Here is a 17187-nt window from a genome sequence, read left to right on the forward strand (position 1 = left end):
GCAGGACCGGGAGGAAGAGCTGGGATTCATCATTTTAACCGTATCTATGCGCATTTTGCAATAATAAAGCGAAAAAAACGATAAAAGTAGAAACGGAGCTTCAAACGCACTTTTTATGAAGGTAGACATATTTTGCGACAGCGACAGATGACTTACGGCTTGTCGTAAACCGGAACGACAACAGACGCATGGGACTGAGTTGAAACAACGTCTTACAGCTGAACTGTAAGTTATTCATTGAAAATGTGAAATAATTTGTTACTTTCAGTTTTAATATGTCACAAATTATTATCTATGTTCACATTTATGACTATAAAGCGACAGAAAGAGCAGAATCTGGTCACAGGACGCGGTTTTATTCAAAGTGTTGCTGTTTACCGATGGATTCCTCAAACAATGACTCAGTTCTATGTTACAACACAAACTCCCATATTTTATTTTGTGTCTCTACTACTTACTTAATGTCATTTGTTGATAAATATCCAAACTTATATTGTGGATATTTAAAGAGGTTAATATTTTCTGTTCAGACAGAAACCTCCTCCTGCTGCGATGGGAATAAACCCTGCATGTTGAGGATTTTCATCTAAATATTGTATCCAAATATACTTTATTTATCACGAAAGGAAATTAAATGTGGAAGTGATTCATGGCATCTAAGTATTTGAATGGTGATGCTTTGGGCAGGAAGGCTCTCCTGTAGCAGTCAGTATTACAACTAATCCGAAGAGTCCTCTGACCGAAGACTGATGATTTATGATAGTTTCATGACTGTCGCGAGATGCTTACAGCTCAGTTTCATCAGAGACAATATGTGCATTTTATTATTCAGTATCCCACAGTAACATGACCAGATTACGCTATCAGTTGTTAGCATAGATTATCCATCCATCTAATAATTTCTCGTCCATCAAAATGACTTTGTGTTTTTAATTTAAAGAATTATCTTAAAATCAACTGAAAACTCTTTAAATTAAGCATTTTAAATGTCTGTTTCATTTCTTGGAACAGAAAAAAAGATATAATTTGAATCAATTTAAAAGCGCCCTAAACTGGGATCTGCTGTAAAACTGAAACCTTCCTGGAATCCAGCATAGATTTACTGATTCTGTCCTTAAGCTAACAGGCTAATTAAACCCGAACCAGTGAAGCATTCCTTCTGTCAGCTGTTCCTGTTCCACTCATCAGGTAAAATGTGTTTACCTGATGAGCAGGTGAGTTTTGTTCCTGTTTTCCTCTCAGTATTTCCTGGGATCCCGCATCACCATGGAAGCCAAACCCCAAAAACTGTTCTCCTCCCAGCCTGGACGAAAACTGTCATACAAAGGAAAAGGAAAAGGAAAAGGTGAGACGTGTGTCATATTAACAGGAGTTACACCCTAAACTCGGGCTTCAGCTTGTGGACTCGTTCCAGACTCGGCGGGGACCAAATTCGGAGGGAAACCTGGAGTGAAAAAACCCTTCAAGCCGTACAAGAACACGGAGAAGAAGAGCAGACCAGGAAAACCAAACGATGGCAAAAAAACAGGTTTCTCTAAAACTGGGAAGAGGAAACAGCCAGCAGGGGGCGGCGGTGAGTTTACATCCTTGTGTTTTGTTTTTGTTGGCGACAGCGTTTGAGTCGTGTTTGCGTCTGTGATCAGGTCCGCCGGCGAAGAGGCAGAAGAGCGGCAAGAAGCCGCCGACCGCAGAAGAAGAGCAGAAGAAGCGGCTGCAGAAGAAGAGGGAGCTGAAGAACAACCGGCAGCAGTTGGAGAGGAAAGAGATGTTTGACATCATCAGCCGCTGCAAGGAATTATGGGGGAATCTCCGGAGGTATGGTGTTCTCAGAGTGGAGGTCAAAGGTCAGCTGGGTTTTCTTCTGATTCCAACTGATGGCTGTCATTTGGGTCAACAGGAAGAAATGTGACACAGAGCAGAAGTCGAAGCTGATGAAGGAGCTTCATGGACTCATCCGTGGGAAGATAAAGCAGGTTGGTTGTTTGAAGAAAAAATTAAATTAATGGAAGATAATCACTAAAATTACTGCAAAATTTATGTGACACAAATTCATCTCTTTCCAGTTGACGACATGCCAGACTCACAAACAGCAGTTTCTGATTTTGCTTCATATTTTGTTGCATTAAAGTTTTACGACTCAGGTGATCAAAACTGTAAACACATGATGTGACAAAGTTTATTAAGGTCATGAAAACAGGTCACATTTTATGGCGATAACTACTTTGAAAGGGTCAAAAACGGCGGCCATCTTGAAAAATAACTGTCATTTTGAAACTCAAGTGGCTGATGGAAAATATGGAGACGTACGACCTGAGGGATGAGCATGCTAACGCTGCAGCTCAGAATCAGATTTCTCTCTTTTGTTCTGATGCGATGGCGCTCCTCTGCCTGCAGATGGCGTTCGCCCACGACTCTGTCCGAGTCCTGCAGAGTTTCATCCAGTTTGGCAACCAGAAGCAGCGATTTCAGGTGTTTGAGGAGCTGAAAGGTAGGCGCCGGTTCTGACCCGCTGCAGCTCTAAAGTAAAATAAAATGAAATAAAATAACCGATCCACCGTCCTCTGCAGACAGCATCCTCGACATGTCCAAGTCGCCGTACGGGAAACATGTGGTGAAGAAGCTGCTGATGTACGGGTGAGTCAGATTTGACCGTTGTGTTCTCCCCCGTTCCAACTGAATTAAAACCCCCAAAAGTCAAACTACTTCTTCTTCTGGTTCTCCTTCCCGCTCAGGAACAAGGAGATGGTGGCCGCCGTCATCCAGTTGTTCAGCGGTCAGATTCGCAAGATGCTGCGCCACGCCACCGCCTCCACCATCGTCGAGTACGCCTACAACGACAAGGCCATGCTCGCTCAGAGGCTGATGATCACCGGCGAGCTGTACGGGAACACCTACGCCATCTGCAAGGTCACACACACACACACACACACACACACACACACACACACACACACCTGGCGGTCAGCGGTGAGCTAACCGATCCTCGCTGCTCGTTTTCCAGTCGTTTGAGCTCAACACCATCGAGAAGGTGTTGGCGGCGAACCCGGAGAAGCGGAGAACATCATGGAGGAGACCAAGCAGGTCATCGTGCCGCTGGCGCAGAAGTAAAAGCAAATGCACTAAAAGACAATGCATTAAATTTTAGTTATTGGTTAGAAAATGGCTGACTGTTTCTGCGTCTCTCCAACAGAGAACAGGTCATCAGGCATTCTGTGGTCCATAAAGTCTTTCTGGATTTCTTCCAGTTTGCACCTGAAAAGCAAAGATCGGTGAGCGCCGCCATCTTCCTGTCGAAACATAAACATAGTTTTGGTGTAATTTCTAAAGCAAATATTTTAGTACATTTTAAATGAGACAAGATTAATTACAAATAGCTTGTCATCAAGACATAGGAACTTATTTCAAGTCAATATAAACTGCTAGTTCCACTAGCATATTATTTCACTCATAACATTAAAAAATATATTGTTTCAAGTGAAATAAGTATAAGAATTAGAACTTTGTCATTAATAATCAAGGTGACTTATTATGCTAGACTCACGTTTTGCATGTTTTTGAACTTCTAGTTTCTCTCTGCTGTTTCTACAACCATTATCCCAAGTGCTTAAAACAGGAGGCTCCACTTCTGCTAATCAAAGATGTGTGGTTGCAAGTGAAATAAAAGCTCTTGTGACTTTATTTGGATTTAAAGTGACAGAAGATGGAAAACAGATTATTCTGAAAGGATGAAAATAAGCAGAACGAAGCAACTAAAATTTTATTATTGAAGAAAGATTTGTGCAAATCGGTCACCTTTAAGAAATTATTCTCTTTAAACAAGCCCCCATATCTTACTGAACAGTTAGTTGTAAGTTGGTTTTGTCTTATTTCCAGTGTATTCAGATGTTTGCATGATGTTGCATGTAATCTCTCGTGTTCTGCCTGCTGTGACTCTGAGCAGGAGATGATCGAGTCCATCAGGGAGGCCGTGGTCTACATGGCTCACACTCACGACGGCGCCCGGGTCGCCATGCACTGCCTGTGGCACGGCACGGCGAAGGTGGGTTCAGATGTCCAACACTGTTAGAGAAACTCAGTCCATTTATACCGTTATTATTATTATTATCATTTGGGATTCACAATATATCTGCATTTCATACATGTTTGAGAAATCCTTTAATCTCCATGGTAACCACTCAGCTGGAACTAGAAACAGCCAATCAGAGCCAGGTATAACTAGCTAGCATAACCTGTTGTGAATGCTAATGATAAAGGCAGATAAACTGTTTTCCTGTAAAACTGAGTTGTTTTTACATTAACACATTTAGCAACACGTACATGAGGTTGATTGACAGCGCCAATCATCCAGCTACAAACTGCAGCTTCAAAGATTTTCTCTGTTTTTCAGGACAGAAAAGTCATTATAAAAACCATGAAGACCTACATGGTGAAGTTCGCCACGGTGAGTTCATCGTTGCTGCTGGTAGCCCAATCAAACCATCAGCTGATGATGATGATGATGATGATGATGATGGACTCTTCGTCCTGCAGGGGGAGTTTGGTCACATGGTTCTCCTGGCGATATTCGACTGCGTGGATGACACCAAGCTGGCCAAGCAGGCGGTTCTGTCGGTACGACCCGGTTCACATTTAGTTTCACTTTATTTTGGTTAAAATTACAAAAAAGCCAAGAAAACAAAATTTGACTTTACAAAATAATACTAACAGAATAAACAGTAAGAATCTGTTGTTTCTACATTTTGTCCAGTAGAATCAAACGTTAGTCAGCCGTTGTAAACGTTAGTCAGCCGTTGTAAACGGGTTTGTCCTCCTGGAGGAACTGAATCGTTGCTCTGCTCTGCAGGAGCTGCTGTCCGCCCTGCCGGAGGTCCTCGGAAACAAACACGGCAAGAAGGTTCTGCTCTACCTGCTGAGCCCCAGAGATCCCACCCACATGCTGCCGGACGTCGTCAAGCAGCTGGAGCAAGGAGACGGCAACGCACACAGGTAGCGAACACTTCCTTTCATGTCACAATAAAAGCTTCTGATTGGCTCTGAAATGTAATAAATCTTTAGTGAGATTAAACCAACGTGATCCCATCTCAGTCATTCTACTTTTAGTCAGCTTCTACCTTTATTTTCTTCTTTTCCTCCTTTCTGTCCTTCTTTCCTTTCCTTCTCTGGTTCATTCATTTCTTTGGGTCCTTCTTTTCTTTCCTTCTTTTGTCCTTTATTTTCCATCTTTCCTTTCCTTCTTCATTCTCTCATCTCCTTTCCTTCCTTTGCTCCTTCCTCCTCTGCTCTTTAAATTCAGGTTGAATAAAAATAAACACAAAATGAATGTTGGGAATATTATGGGATGTTTGACTTTAGAGTTTTTGGACTTTTCAGCTCGGCTTCACAAATTTCCTCTAAAACCTTCACAATAAAAGCCTCTAATCCTTCAGACAGGAAGTAGAGTTCTGTTTTTAGTCAAACATTAAAAGTCGATCCAGTTCGGTGACCTCTAGATGACCTCTATGTGACCTCTGCCTCTGGTTCTGCTCAGTAAAAAGGACATGGCGACCCGGCGGCGGGAGCTGCTGGAGGCCGCCTCCCCGGCGCTTTTGGATCATCTCCTTCTGAACGTCGCCGCCATGGTAACGAGCAAGGCGGCCTGCGTCAGCGTCAGAGACATTTTGGCGTCGGCGTGCGGCGACCTGCGGCCCGCCATGACGGCCGTGGCCCAGCTGGCCAATCAGGAGCTGGTACCGGGAGGAGACAAGGGACAGGTGAGGGGAACCGGACAGGAAGTCTCCACATCTTTCACGTTGAAACTGTCCTCCCTTCCTTTATTTACTTCCTTAAGTCCTTGTTTCTTTCCTTCCTTTGTCCTTCCTTTATTCCATCCTCTCTTGTATCTTTCTTTGCTTTCTGTTCTCATTTCTTCCTTCCTAGTATGCTCCTTTTCCTCCCTTCCTTTCCTTCTTACTTATTTCCTCCCTTCCTTTGCAATGTCCTTCCTCTAGGAGGAAAGAAGTAATCTTCCTTCCTTCTTTTTTCTCTAGCATCCTTAATCTGTCCTTCCTTCCTAACCTGGAACATGTCAGAGTTTCTGAAAGTCTGGTGAACTTTATAATGTTTATACAAAAATATGCTGAAAGCAGCGTTTCCATGGAGATGAGGTTGATTAAAAACCTGAAAGGTCAAAAGATCAAAACTGGAAAATTGGTTTTAAAATTAACTAATTACTCAGTCGGTTTATTATTATTGTAAGCAAAATGGATAATAAAACCAAAAACATGGAGTCTGAATAGTTTGTTCTGTTTGTTGCTGCAGCTCCACTTGGCCGAAACACCCAGCAGGACACCTGGTGCTGAAGTGGCTCATAGAGCAGGACGCCATGTTGGAAAAGAACGGCAGGGAGGGTAAGACCCGCAGAACGTCTCTGTCCTCTCTGACCTCTCTGTCCTCTCTGACGTCTCTGTCCCCACAGAGCGCTTCGGCAGGATCCTGGTGGACACGGTCGGGACGGAGACCATGAAGACCTGGGTCAAGGTCAACCGGGGAGCCATGGTGCTCTGCAGGTCAGCTGCTGCTTCTTCATGCTCAGCTTTGCTGGTTTACGCTCAATTTGAACAACATCTGTCTATAAAATTAGTTTTTATTTAGAAAACAAATGGTTTGTCTTTTAAATCTGACATTTACATTTTGACACATTTTACCTTTAACGCCTCAAACCTATAAAAAAATACTTGAAACAGAAACAAAACATCTGGGATTGAAGCTCAATCAGCTGGTCAGGTTCAGCTGTTAGTGGGTTACCATGGGAACCATGCTCATTCAGGTACATCTGGTTCAATTCACACTAATTATGTGTTTAATGTTCAAATCAATAATCACTAATTCAAAATCTGACTGACAGCAAAAGTGGGAGAAGTATTTTATTTTCTGTACAATTTGATGTTAATTCAGGCATAAAAATGTTTTTTCAAGTGGTTTTATTGTTGAATAATCCGTCCATCGGCTATAACCGCATATAACTTATAAAAAGGAAAAAAATCAACCTCACTAAGTTCCTCACACCTGTCACCAGGCAGGTGAGCGATGTGTGAGCCTCACATTTTACCAAAGACAACAAGAAAAGTTAAAAACAATCAGCTGAAGCTCCGTATCTTTGCAAAACTTACAGAAGGGATGATGGAGAACATCTGGAATGTGTGACTATCATAAGAGACTTTATGCTCACAAACAGCTGATATAGGTGTTGCTCCTACGGTTCTTAATTTAGGACTTTTTAATGTGTTGCAGGAGTTTTGTGTTGACGTTTGTTTTCTTTGTTCAGCCTTGTGAACAGCTGTGACAGTTCAGTGGCTGCTGAGGTGAAGGCGGCGCTCAGAGCCATCACACCGGAGCTCCAGAGAATCAAGAACCATAAAGGAGCCGAAATCCTGCTGCAAAATCTCAACAAGTAGACGGATTTCTGCAGATTTTGTTTTCGTACAAACGGACTGCAGATGTTCAAACGTCGCTTCGTTTGGACCATGAAACGTCCAAGACATCGAGGACGACGTGAGAAGTGGACAAAGTCTGGAACATTTTGGAGATTTCAGCCATTAATCCTGATCTGCGTCACTGATTTAAAGGATGTCGGATAAAAATGACACAAATTCACTTTTTTTGTGGGGTTTGGAAAACATCAAAGTGGAGCATCAAACCTTTCAGCGATAACAAAGTCAGCACACACTAGTTTGTGGACTGATTCAGTCTCTTTTGTTTGTGAAATATTGTGATAAATGTTATTAACTGAGAAGAAAATAAAGATTATTGAAATATTCTGTGTTCAGAGTGTATTATTATTATTAATGATTACATATTTTACATCTCATCCTCACTTGCTTGTGTAAAAACATGTTGATTTCTCAGGGTTGAACAAACACAACAAATGACTGAATATATTTAAAAACATTTATGGCACAGTTTTGAATTTCCTCCTTTTGGTTTTTGCAGATTCCATATTCAAATGCTGACCTCGGCAGAAACATGTGCCGCAAATCCACAGTGAAGTTTCTTTAAAAATTGTGTAGAAAAATTATATATTAGAGATTATTAGCTAAAATGCTACAACCAGAAACAAGAGCTTCAAACTAAATATTTAGTTAGCAAGCTAAATGTTTAGCCTCAAGCTCAATTCTTAGCTTCAAAAACAATATTTTTATAGCTAATTGTGTTTAGTCTGAGCTAAATATTTCGACTAAAAACTAAATATTTTAAGTATTTTTTTCTAATTTAACTAAATTTAGCAAGCAAAATATCCTCAAGACTACATATTTTGCTTGCTAACTGATGGTGTTTGCTTTGTATTAAACATGTACTTATCAAGCTAAATATTAGCTGTTTAGAGGCTAATTATTTAGCTATAAGCTAAACATTTTGTTAGCAAGCTAAGTATTTATTTAGAGCTAAGTATTTAGTTTACATATTTAGCTCCAAACTAAACATTTAGTAATAAGTAACATGGTGACAATATGACTGGAAAATGGACCGCCATTGTTTTCTGTTATTACAAACTGAACACCTGATGGCGCTCCATCCCAGTCCATCTCAATGCATTTGCTGCAACGAAGCTGAATTTGCTGCTTTTTGGTTGTTTGCATGTGTTTGTTTTCTCTCGGGAAAGACAGGCGGGTACAGCTGATGGATGGAGGTTCAGGTTCTGACGTTTAGTAACCGCATTCACTCCGTCGTCGTGTCGCCCACCAACCGTCGCCCTCCAGGCGGCTTCGCCTGAGCGACGTCGTCGCAGCAGTCGGCGAAGCGCTTGGCGGCCCTCTTGATGAAGCGGATCTTCCCTCGCGCCCGGCTGACCATGGCGAACTCGTGGGACTTGAGCTTGGTGTAGTAGTCGGAGAACTTGTTGTAGAGGATGGAGATGGGCATCCGTTCAGGATGACGCCGAACGAGATGCAGGCGAAGGCGAAGACGCGGCCCAGGTTGGTTTCCGGGAGCATGTCGCCGTATCCCACCGTGGAGATGCTCACCTGGACCAGCAGACAGGAGGAGACTTTACTTTTATTTCTCTATTAGGAGACGTTTCTACAGCTATCCAAGTATTTTATTATATATTATTACTTTTGGATCAACAGTCTTAATCCTAACTCTAAAACAACTTCATTTACCAAGGGAGCAAAGTTTCCTTGATTTCTTCATTCTCCTTCTAGAGTCCTTTCTTTCTTCCTGGTGTCTCCTTTCCTTATTCCCTCTTCCCAGTTTTTTTCCTTCTTTCATTATTTCTATCCTTCTTTGTATTGTTCTTTTCTTGCTACTTTCATTTCATTCTTCCCTTAATTTCTTCCTTATCTAATTTTGCTCTTTCTGGTGTCCTCCTTTACTTCCTTTCTTCCTTGCTCCCTTAATTAATTCGTTCCTGTTTCTTCTTTCCTTCCTGGCTTGTTAATTTCTTCCAAGTATCCTTCTTTCCTTCCTTCCTCCACAACTTCTTTCTTTGTCTCCTAATTCCTCCCTCCCATCTTTCCTTAATTCTTGACTTGCTCCTTCCTTTGTTGTCTCCTTCCTCACGTCCTAGTTTGCTTATTCCTTTATTTCTTGCAAGTGTCCTTTATTTCTTATTTCCTTCCCTCTCTTATTCTTATCTTGCTCATGTCCTCCTTTCTTTCTTTGATTTTTCCTTCCTTCATTGTCTCCTTCCTCTGTTCCTGGTTTCCTTCATTCCTTTCTTCCTAGTGTCCTTCCTTCTTCATACAACAGAAACATCCTGGAAGTAAAGCCCCTCTGCTCTAGCTTGTGGCGGCGATGTAGCGGTCTAGTCAAAGCCTTGTAGAGCGGACTCACCGCGGCCCACCACCAGGCGTGAGGCATGGAGGTGAAGTTGGTGTTGTAGACGTCGTGCTCCACGCTGTACACCATGGCTGAGAACATGAAGATGCCCATGGCGATGAAGAGCAGCAGACAGCCCACCTGCAGCGACACGGAACAACTATCACCATCAACAACCAGCCAGGCCCGATCCTCACGTGGTTTGGATCCGGACCTGCTGGTAGCACTGCCTCAGAGTGAACCCAAACGCTCTCAACCCAGTGGAGTGACGGGCCAGCTTCAGGATCCTGAAGATTCTCATGAGACGCATGATCCTCAGAACCTGACCCACCTTAGGAGGAAGAACACAGAAGATCCAAGATTCAGAAAAAGGACGACACCAACACAATAATTTGTGAGATCTGAGGCTAAACTGATACACCAACATGCTATTTATCTGAAGCTAATGCTAAAGTGCAAAACTAAAATTGTATTTATTAAATTTTAATGCTAAAATGCTAAACCAATATGATATAAAGTGGAAGATAATTTGAAAACATTACACCAATTATTGAAATGTCAAAATGTTTTACCAGCAGAATCTATTGCAAAAGATTCAATTCAAATTATATCTATTCCATAAATATGATATACATTATATCATATATATTATACATATTAATTATATTATATCAAACCTTATGTAACTGCAAGTTTACAAGACATAAATTAGCGCTTTAAAATGTTTTCAAAGTTAGCTGAAGCGCTAAAAGAAAATTAGCTCAGCTGTTAGCGGATTAGCGCAGCGTGCAGTGCAGAGTTACCTTGCCCACGCGCGCAGTCTCGATGTCCCCGGCGTGGCGGTGGACGTCCTCGTCCTCGAAGCCCTCCAGCAGCATCTGCAGGTAGTGCGGCAGGATGGCGATCAGGTCCACCGTGTTCAGGACGCTGCGCAGGAAGCACTTCAGGTCCGGCGTGGAGATCAGCCGCAGAAGGTACTCCAGGGTGAAGAAGGTGATGCAGAGCGTCTCGACGCCCTCGCCGTAGAACCGTCCGCTGGGCTGACCCGACGGCGTCTGCAGGGTCAGAACCGCAGGTGAGACGGGGCCGGTTCAGAACCGTTTCCTTCCGGGTTTCGGTACCGGTTTGTACTGCATCTCGTCCACGGTGTTGAGCGTCATGGCGACCAGGGAGACCAGCACGAAGAAGGAAGAGGCCACGCCCATCAGCTTGGCGGTGATGGAGGAAAACGGTTTCTCCGTCAGGTTCCAGATCTTCCTCCGGGTCGGGCCAAAGGTCATGTGATCAAACATGGAGTCGCTTTCCTCCAGCTCCAGCTGCAGGGCGGAGAGACTTACTCTGTCAGGATCCGACCGTTCATCTCCAACCGTTCATCCAACCGTTCATCCAACCGTTCATCCAACCGTTCATCCAACCGTTCATCCAACCATGCATCCAACCGTTCATCCAACCGTTCATCCAACCGTTCATCCAACCGTTCATCCAACCGTTCATCCAACCGTTCATCCAACCATGCATCCAACCATTCATCCAACCGTTCATCCAACCGTTCATCCAACCATGCATCCAACCGTTCATCCAACCGTTCATCCAACCATGCATCCAACCGTTCATCCAACTGGTTCATCCAACCATTCATCCAACTGTTCATCCAACCATTCATCCAACCGTTCATCCAACCGTTCATCCAACCGTTCATCCAACCGTTCATCCAACCGTTCATCCAACCGTTCATCCGACCATTCATCCAGCCTTCATCCAACTGGTTCATCCATCCATCCATCCATCCATCCATCCATCCATCCATCCATCCATCCATCCATCCATCCATCCATCCATCCATCCATCCATCCATCCATCATCCACAGTAATTCATTATTTTTCAGATTTCAACGTGTTGATCTTTAAAGCTGTAAAATATTTAGTTGTGCTTCAACAAGCCAACATCAACAAAGCCGATTCTCTTAGATATAAAATGTAAAAATCAAAACTCAGATATTTTTATAATCAGGTCTGATTTTGATTAATTTGATTTTTTTCAGCCTCATAAAGAAATATAGTTAAATCCCAGTTAAATCATAACAGGTAGAGTTGTAATGTTTTTTTGGCTCAGTGAATGAATAGAACTGAATCTGCAGTTTGTGTTTCCTCTGGTTTTCTTTCTTTTCTTTGTGCTTTAATGCTGCTGCTGGGGAAACAAAGCGATGCCGTCAGCGAGGGAAACATCTGCCTGAATCTGGGCCAAGAGAAGATTACTCTGCTGCCCATCTGTCAAGACGACGGCATCATGTGGGTCAGATGGGACTCGGTCAGGCAGCAGATTACTGACTTAAAACCTGAAGTGGAAAAAATCAGCAGCAGAAATAAAGACGAATAACTGGAACATTATTCTATTCATGCTCTGATTTTACGGTTCTTTAAGTTTCCTGCTGTTTAAGGTGACAACAAAGTGTCACTTCCTCTCTTTGTTCAAGTGTTTTGCACATTAAACATCCCTGATGTCCCATAAAATTCTTGGTAACGTGTTTTTACAGTTTTTACAGTGCAGCTGCTGCCAGTTGTTGCAGTTCGAGGAGGTTCTGTTGGACCCACCTCGGCCAGCAGCTCCTTCTGGACCTTCAGCTGCTCGGTCAGCTCGTCTGCCGCTCCTCAAACGAGATGCGGCAGCAGCGATGCGTGTATTTGATCCTCACGCCCCAGTAGTGGATCTCCTCCAGGAAGTGATGCGGACACAACTCCTCCTTAATGCACAGCACTCCCGGTTCTGTTGGACCGGTGAGAACCGGCTGTCAGAGTTGGGCAGTAACAATAGTTACATTTACTCAATTAGGTTTACATCAGTAACTTTTGGAAAAAATTTACTTTAGAAGTATTTTTACTACGCTGTAATATTTGTTCTTTTGCTGAAGTAAAATTTCTGGATTTTTTTTTATTCACTGAATGAAAAAACAAACATATTTTGACCAAAGATTCACCAGAAACAGACACACAGCTGCAGCTTCTTCTTTTGGTTGTTACTTATATAAATTACTGTCATTTTGGTCCTTAAAAGACCTAAATTTTTAAATATTAAATGATTGATAATTTGATGAGTTACTCCATAATTAAGTAAACATTTTTGCCAAATAGTTTTTTAATCTCACTTCAGTAAAATGTTTGGACACTTTATCCATTTCTGCAGATTTGTAACAAGTGTTTTGTCTTTCATTTGACCTGTAGAAGTTGAAGATGTTGTGGAAAACTTTTGGGTCTCGGTCGAAGAAGAACTCGTTGCTCTGGACGATGTAATCATCACAGAGGTCCAGCTTCTTGCTGTGTCTGTGTAGGTGGCCAAACGTCCGATCCGGGTCTTTGGGTAGCGGGCGGCTAATCTGTACGGCAGGAGGTAAACCTGGGAGGAGACGTTTAAAAAGTTTATGGAATGTTGGAACAACTGCGCTCTTCTGAGTCACAATCATTAAATCAAAGTATTTTGAACCATAAAACTGCAATACGCACAGGTAGAAGTCTGTATGGGATTACAGAAGTGCCAAAATAAAATACTGATTACACAAATAAATGAGAAATAAAAGTTATACATTAGTATTAAAAGTGAAGAAAAAATTTAAAAGATGATTGATTTAAAAGATAAATCAAAGAATCAAAGAAATAAAAAATAGACAGAATGCTATGTAAATAAAATGAACTTTAATTTGAACATAATAGTAAAAAAAGTGATGTAATACAATACTTTAAAACTTTTGTTTTACATAACTAGTCTTTTATTCTATTTTCAATAATGTTTTATCTATTATTTTGTCATCATTATTACATTTTTATTTTACTTTGACTTTTTGTAGTTTTTGTAACAACAATAACTAATACAATTATTACTATTAATATATCAATAATAGTAGAAGTGATCCTTGGTGTAGCAATAACACTTATTACTATTATTGCAATAATAATGATATTATTAATGGTAATAATAGTTTGCTAAATTTTAGAGTTCCTGCAGGATTTTCTGGAAGTACCGTTCCTCCAACGTTGATGTTGAGGTCAGGTGTTTGGTTGGAGACATCAGAACGTGAGACGGCGACACCGGCAGCCGGTCCTCCACCTCTTCGCGCTCGTACTCGGCATAAGGTCGTAGATGTCTCTGCTCAGGTCCTGCATAAGGGAACATTCATGGGGATCAACGTTCAGCTTGGAGGCAACAGGAACAAAACAAACTGCAGTGAAACCTTCAAGCTTTTAGAATAATGAGTAAACCCCAATTAACTAGTGGAGCAACACAGGTTAGACAAACCTTTAAATACCTGCAAGTAAAACACTAAATGGCATCAGATTAGTCAGATTGTTCTGTCGATTAATTGATTTGTCTGGTGATTAATCAATTAGCCTGATTAATAAATGATTAATCATTCAGTCTAGGATTAATTGGATAAACATCAGCACATTCTTGTAGCAATGGATGCATCAGTAGCTAATAAATCCTTCAAACATCTGATCTGTTGATACATTTTCCCATTCATTAATAAATAATTGGTTACCACAAGATGCTTAACGGATTATTCTTTTGGGTAAAATTGATTTAAATACAAAGGTTTTATTTTCCCATTTCATTTGCAAAATGTTTATATTTTTTCTAAAGTTTTGTCTTCATTGCTGCTCTGAGTTATTCTTTCAGCAATTATAGACAATTATTTCATTTGTCTATTAATCATGATTAATCACTTCAGCTCCACCCTCACTTATTCCATAGAAGGTCGTTGCTGCTAGGAAGCCAAATATCTTCTGGGTTTTGTGGTCAAATGAGAATAAAGGCTGAAGGTACAACTTTCAAACATAGAGCACTGCCTTCACTGTCCGGCATGGTGGTGGCAGAGTCATACTGTGGGACTGTTGGTCGCTCTGGAAGGAAGAGAAACTCCACCACAAATAAAACAGCTGCATGTGCAACTTGGTTGATCTTTATCTCATTGATTATAAATATCTCTCAAGATGCCAATGTTTTGAGTTTCTCAAAACATGAGAAAAAAGAAAAACAAGAAACATTTAAATAAATCAATAAATATGGGAGAGAATCAGGGCCACTGAAGAAGAAAATCTGACTTTTTAAACTAAGAAATTATGAGAAAAAAGTTAACATTTTGAGCCATAAGGCTTTTCTGCAATTCAAAACTTAAATTAACAAAGAATTTTAAATAAAAAAACAACTGATAACCACAACAGTAAATCTAACTAAAAAATCAGCAAAATTCTTTGTTTTCAGTCAAATTGTGAAACAAAAACCTGAAATTTTAATAGAATTTTTACTTCCAATGTGAGGTTTTGCTTTTCCTGCTTTAGAAAAGAGAGAAAATCAAAAATCAGCAGTTAAAAGCTAAATGATCTGACCTGCATGGAGTTCCATGGCTTGATGAAGGAGCTGATCAGGTCCAGGTGATCGATCGGCTCCTGGACCTGGTGGATCCGTCCACCGGGCTTGTAGCTGCAGAACAGACCTCCTGCTCCGAGCCCTGAGGTGGTTCAACACGCTCATCGCTCAGAGCGGACGCATCCCTGCAGACATCCAGTAAACCAGACCTACAGAAACCTTCAACATCCTGTTCTGAATCATTTCCTTCAGATCAGACGCAACGCTCAGAGAGAGGAGCGGTCGATTCGGATGATCTGGGTGCTCATGTTTAAATACTGTTATCATCCTCCATCTGTTTCTCTCTCTCTTCCTCTCATCCCACATGTCATCACAAAATCTGCTGGATTTACAGAGATCATGAGCTAAACACTTAAATCTTTAAACACTTTATAGGCGTCATTAAGCACGACTTCAAAGAGTTGAAGGTTCAAATTTGGGGTTTTTGTAGCTTCTATGGAGCTACAAAAGTGTTCTAAAAGTACAGAATATAATACAAAAGATACAGTTACTTAAATGTCTCAGATTACAGAGTATTAGCCCACACTAAGAAAATAAAAACCTAATGAAGTCAAAATTATGAGAATAGAATCAATAATGAGAACTCATAAAGTTAAAATAATACAAGAATAAAGTCATATAAATTTTTTCTTATGATTATATTATTTTGACATTATTCTCAAAATGTTACGACTATTATAAGTATTTTGACTATTTTTATATATAACTATTTCTCATAAAATGTTGAAATTATTCTCATAGTTTTATTACTTTATTTTCATAATACCATTTTATTCTTGTAATATTGACTATATTCTGTTTACATCTTTATTCTCATTTTTTTTTTTCTTATACTCCATCATAGCAAATAAAACTGGATAGATTAATGTTCACATCCACAGACGGTTTGCTGTTTGCAGGATGTCTGCTCTCTCCTCTCTCTCCTCTGCAGGTGCAGCTTCCAGGTGACATTTATTTCCCTCATCAAGGAGCAGAACGTAGAGGATTTCCAGAGACAGACACCAGATGATTTACTTCGACTCATGGTACTACTGCGGTTGCTGTCCTATCACATGATTTCACTTACCTTTGATCTCATCCATCCTCATAGGTTCTCAGTGTTCAGATTCCACACTGATTCTCCAGTCCTGTGGATTTTCTCCTTCAGCATCTGTGTCTCATTCTCCTGGCTGCTCCCTGTGCTCCCAGATTACCTGTGGCTCACCTGCAGTCCTCACCTGTCTGTCCAACTGTCCATCTCCTCCAGCCAAGCAACCTATAAAGCAAACTAATTACTATTCACACAGCCCAACAGCAAGCAGCCAACCTCCAGATCTGTGGATGCTCTGCACCCCTCGATCGCCTCCTCCACTTCATAAAGTAAGATCCAGACTCATAACCAGTTGTCTGTTCACAGCCATTAATTATCTTCTGTCTTCCAGTGAGGACCTGGTGTTGATTTGGTTCAGAAAAGATAATTGAAATTTTTTTCTGTTCAATGAAACATTTAACCGTGCTGTCCCTGTTGTGCTGGAGTTATTCAGGACATGACACTATATGTTTTTAATAAGCAGATTACAGTCTTCATAAGTGGAAAACAACATGTTAGCTCTGTAAGCTAATCTAGTTATGATTAGGTTACATTAACTTATTATGATGTGAATGGTGAACATCCATACTTTGATAGGCATATTTAGCATTCCATACACCAGCTTTCCTCTTTATCTAAAATGTTTTCTGATTAGTTTAGACTAAATGTATTTGGCAAGTGTAACCCAGTGTTAAAACAAAAGTGAAAAGTGAATGATATTAATTTGATGTCTTTTTTTCACAAGATTGGAAGTATAAATGTAAGAACGCTGTGTGCGTCAGACAGGCACTAATTCAGATCTCTCATCAATTGAATCTTCCTCGGTTAGAAGGACTAGGCAACTCCGCAGATGCAGCTTCGAAGGTTTATTGTAGACTGACCAGCATCAATGAATATGGGATGA

The 17187-nt window shown here is 41.0% G+C and overlaps 1 protein-coding gene and 1 pseudogene across 1 annotated transcript; one reads left to right on the forward strand and one right to left on the reverse strand.

The window, feature by feature from the left end:
* Positions 1-201: 201 nt before the first annotated feature.
* Positions 202-7787, forward strand: LOC129352017 (pumilio homolog 3-like). Its single transcript, XM_055020839.1, is given in 20 exon segments — positions 202-225; positions 1243-1345; positions 1415-1573; positions 1644-1815; positions 1898-1973; positions 2395-2488; positions 2568-2634; positions 2733-2907; positions 3002-3050; positions 3053-3104; positions 3191-3269; positions 3941-4039; positions 4388-4441; positions 4531-4611; positions 4844-4986; positions 5528-5750; positions 6298-6312; positions 6314-6386; positions 6455-6545; positions 7304-7787. Coding segments are annotated over 19 exon segments (1911 nt in total). The 5' UTR covers positions 202-225; positions 1243-1266; the 3' UTR covers positions 7434-7787.
* Positions 7788-8694: 907 nt separating this feature from the next.
* On the reverse strand, positions 8695-16296 carry LOC129351990 (potassium voltage-gated channel subfamily V member 2-like; annotated as a pseudogene).
* Positions 16297-17187: the final 891 nt, after the last annotated feature.

The sequence above is a fragment of the Poeciliopsis prolifica genome, unplaced genomic scaffold (assembly GCF_027474105.1).
Source record: "Poeciliopsis prolifica strain line A6 unplaced genomic scaffold, Auburn_PproV2 SCAFFOLD071, whole genome shotgun sequence".
Classification (NCBI taxonomy): domain Eukaryota; kingdom Metazoa; phylum Chordata; class Actinopteri; order Cyprinodontiformes; family Poeciliidae; genus Poeciliopsis; species Poeciliopsis prolifica.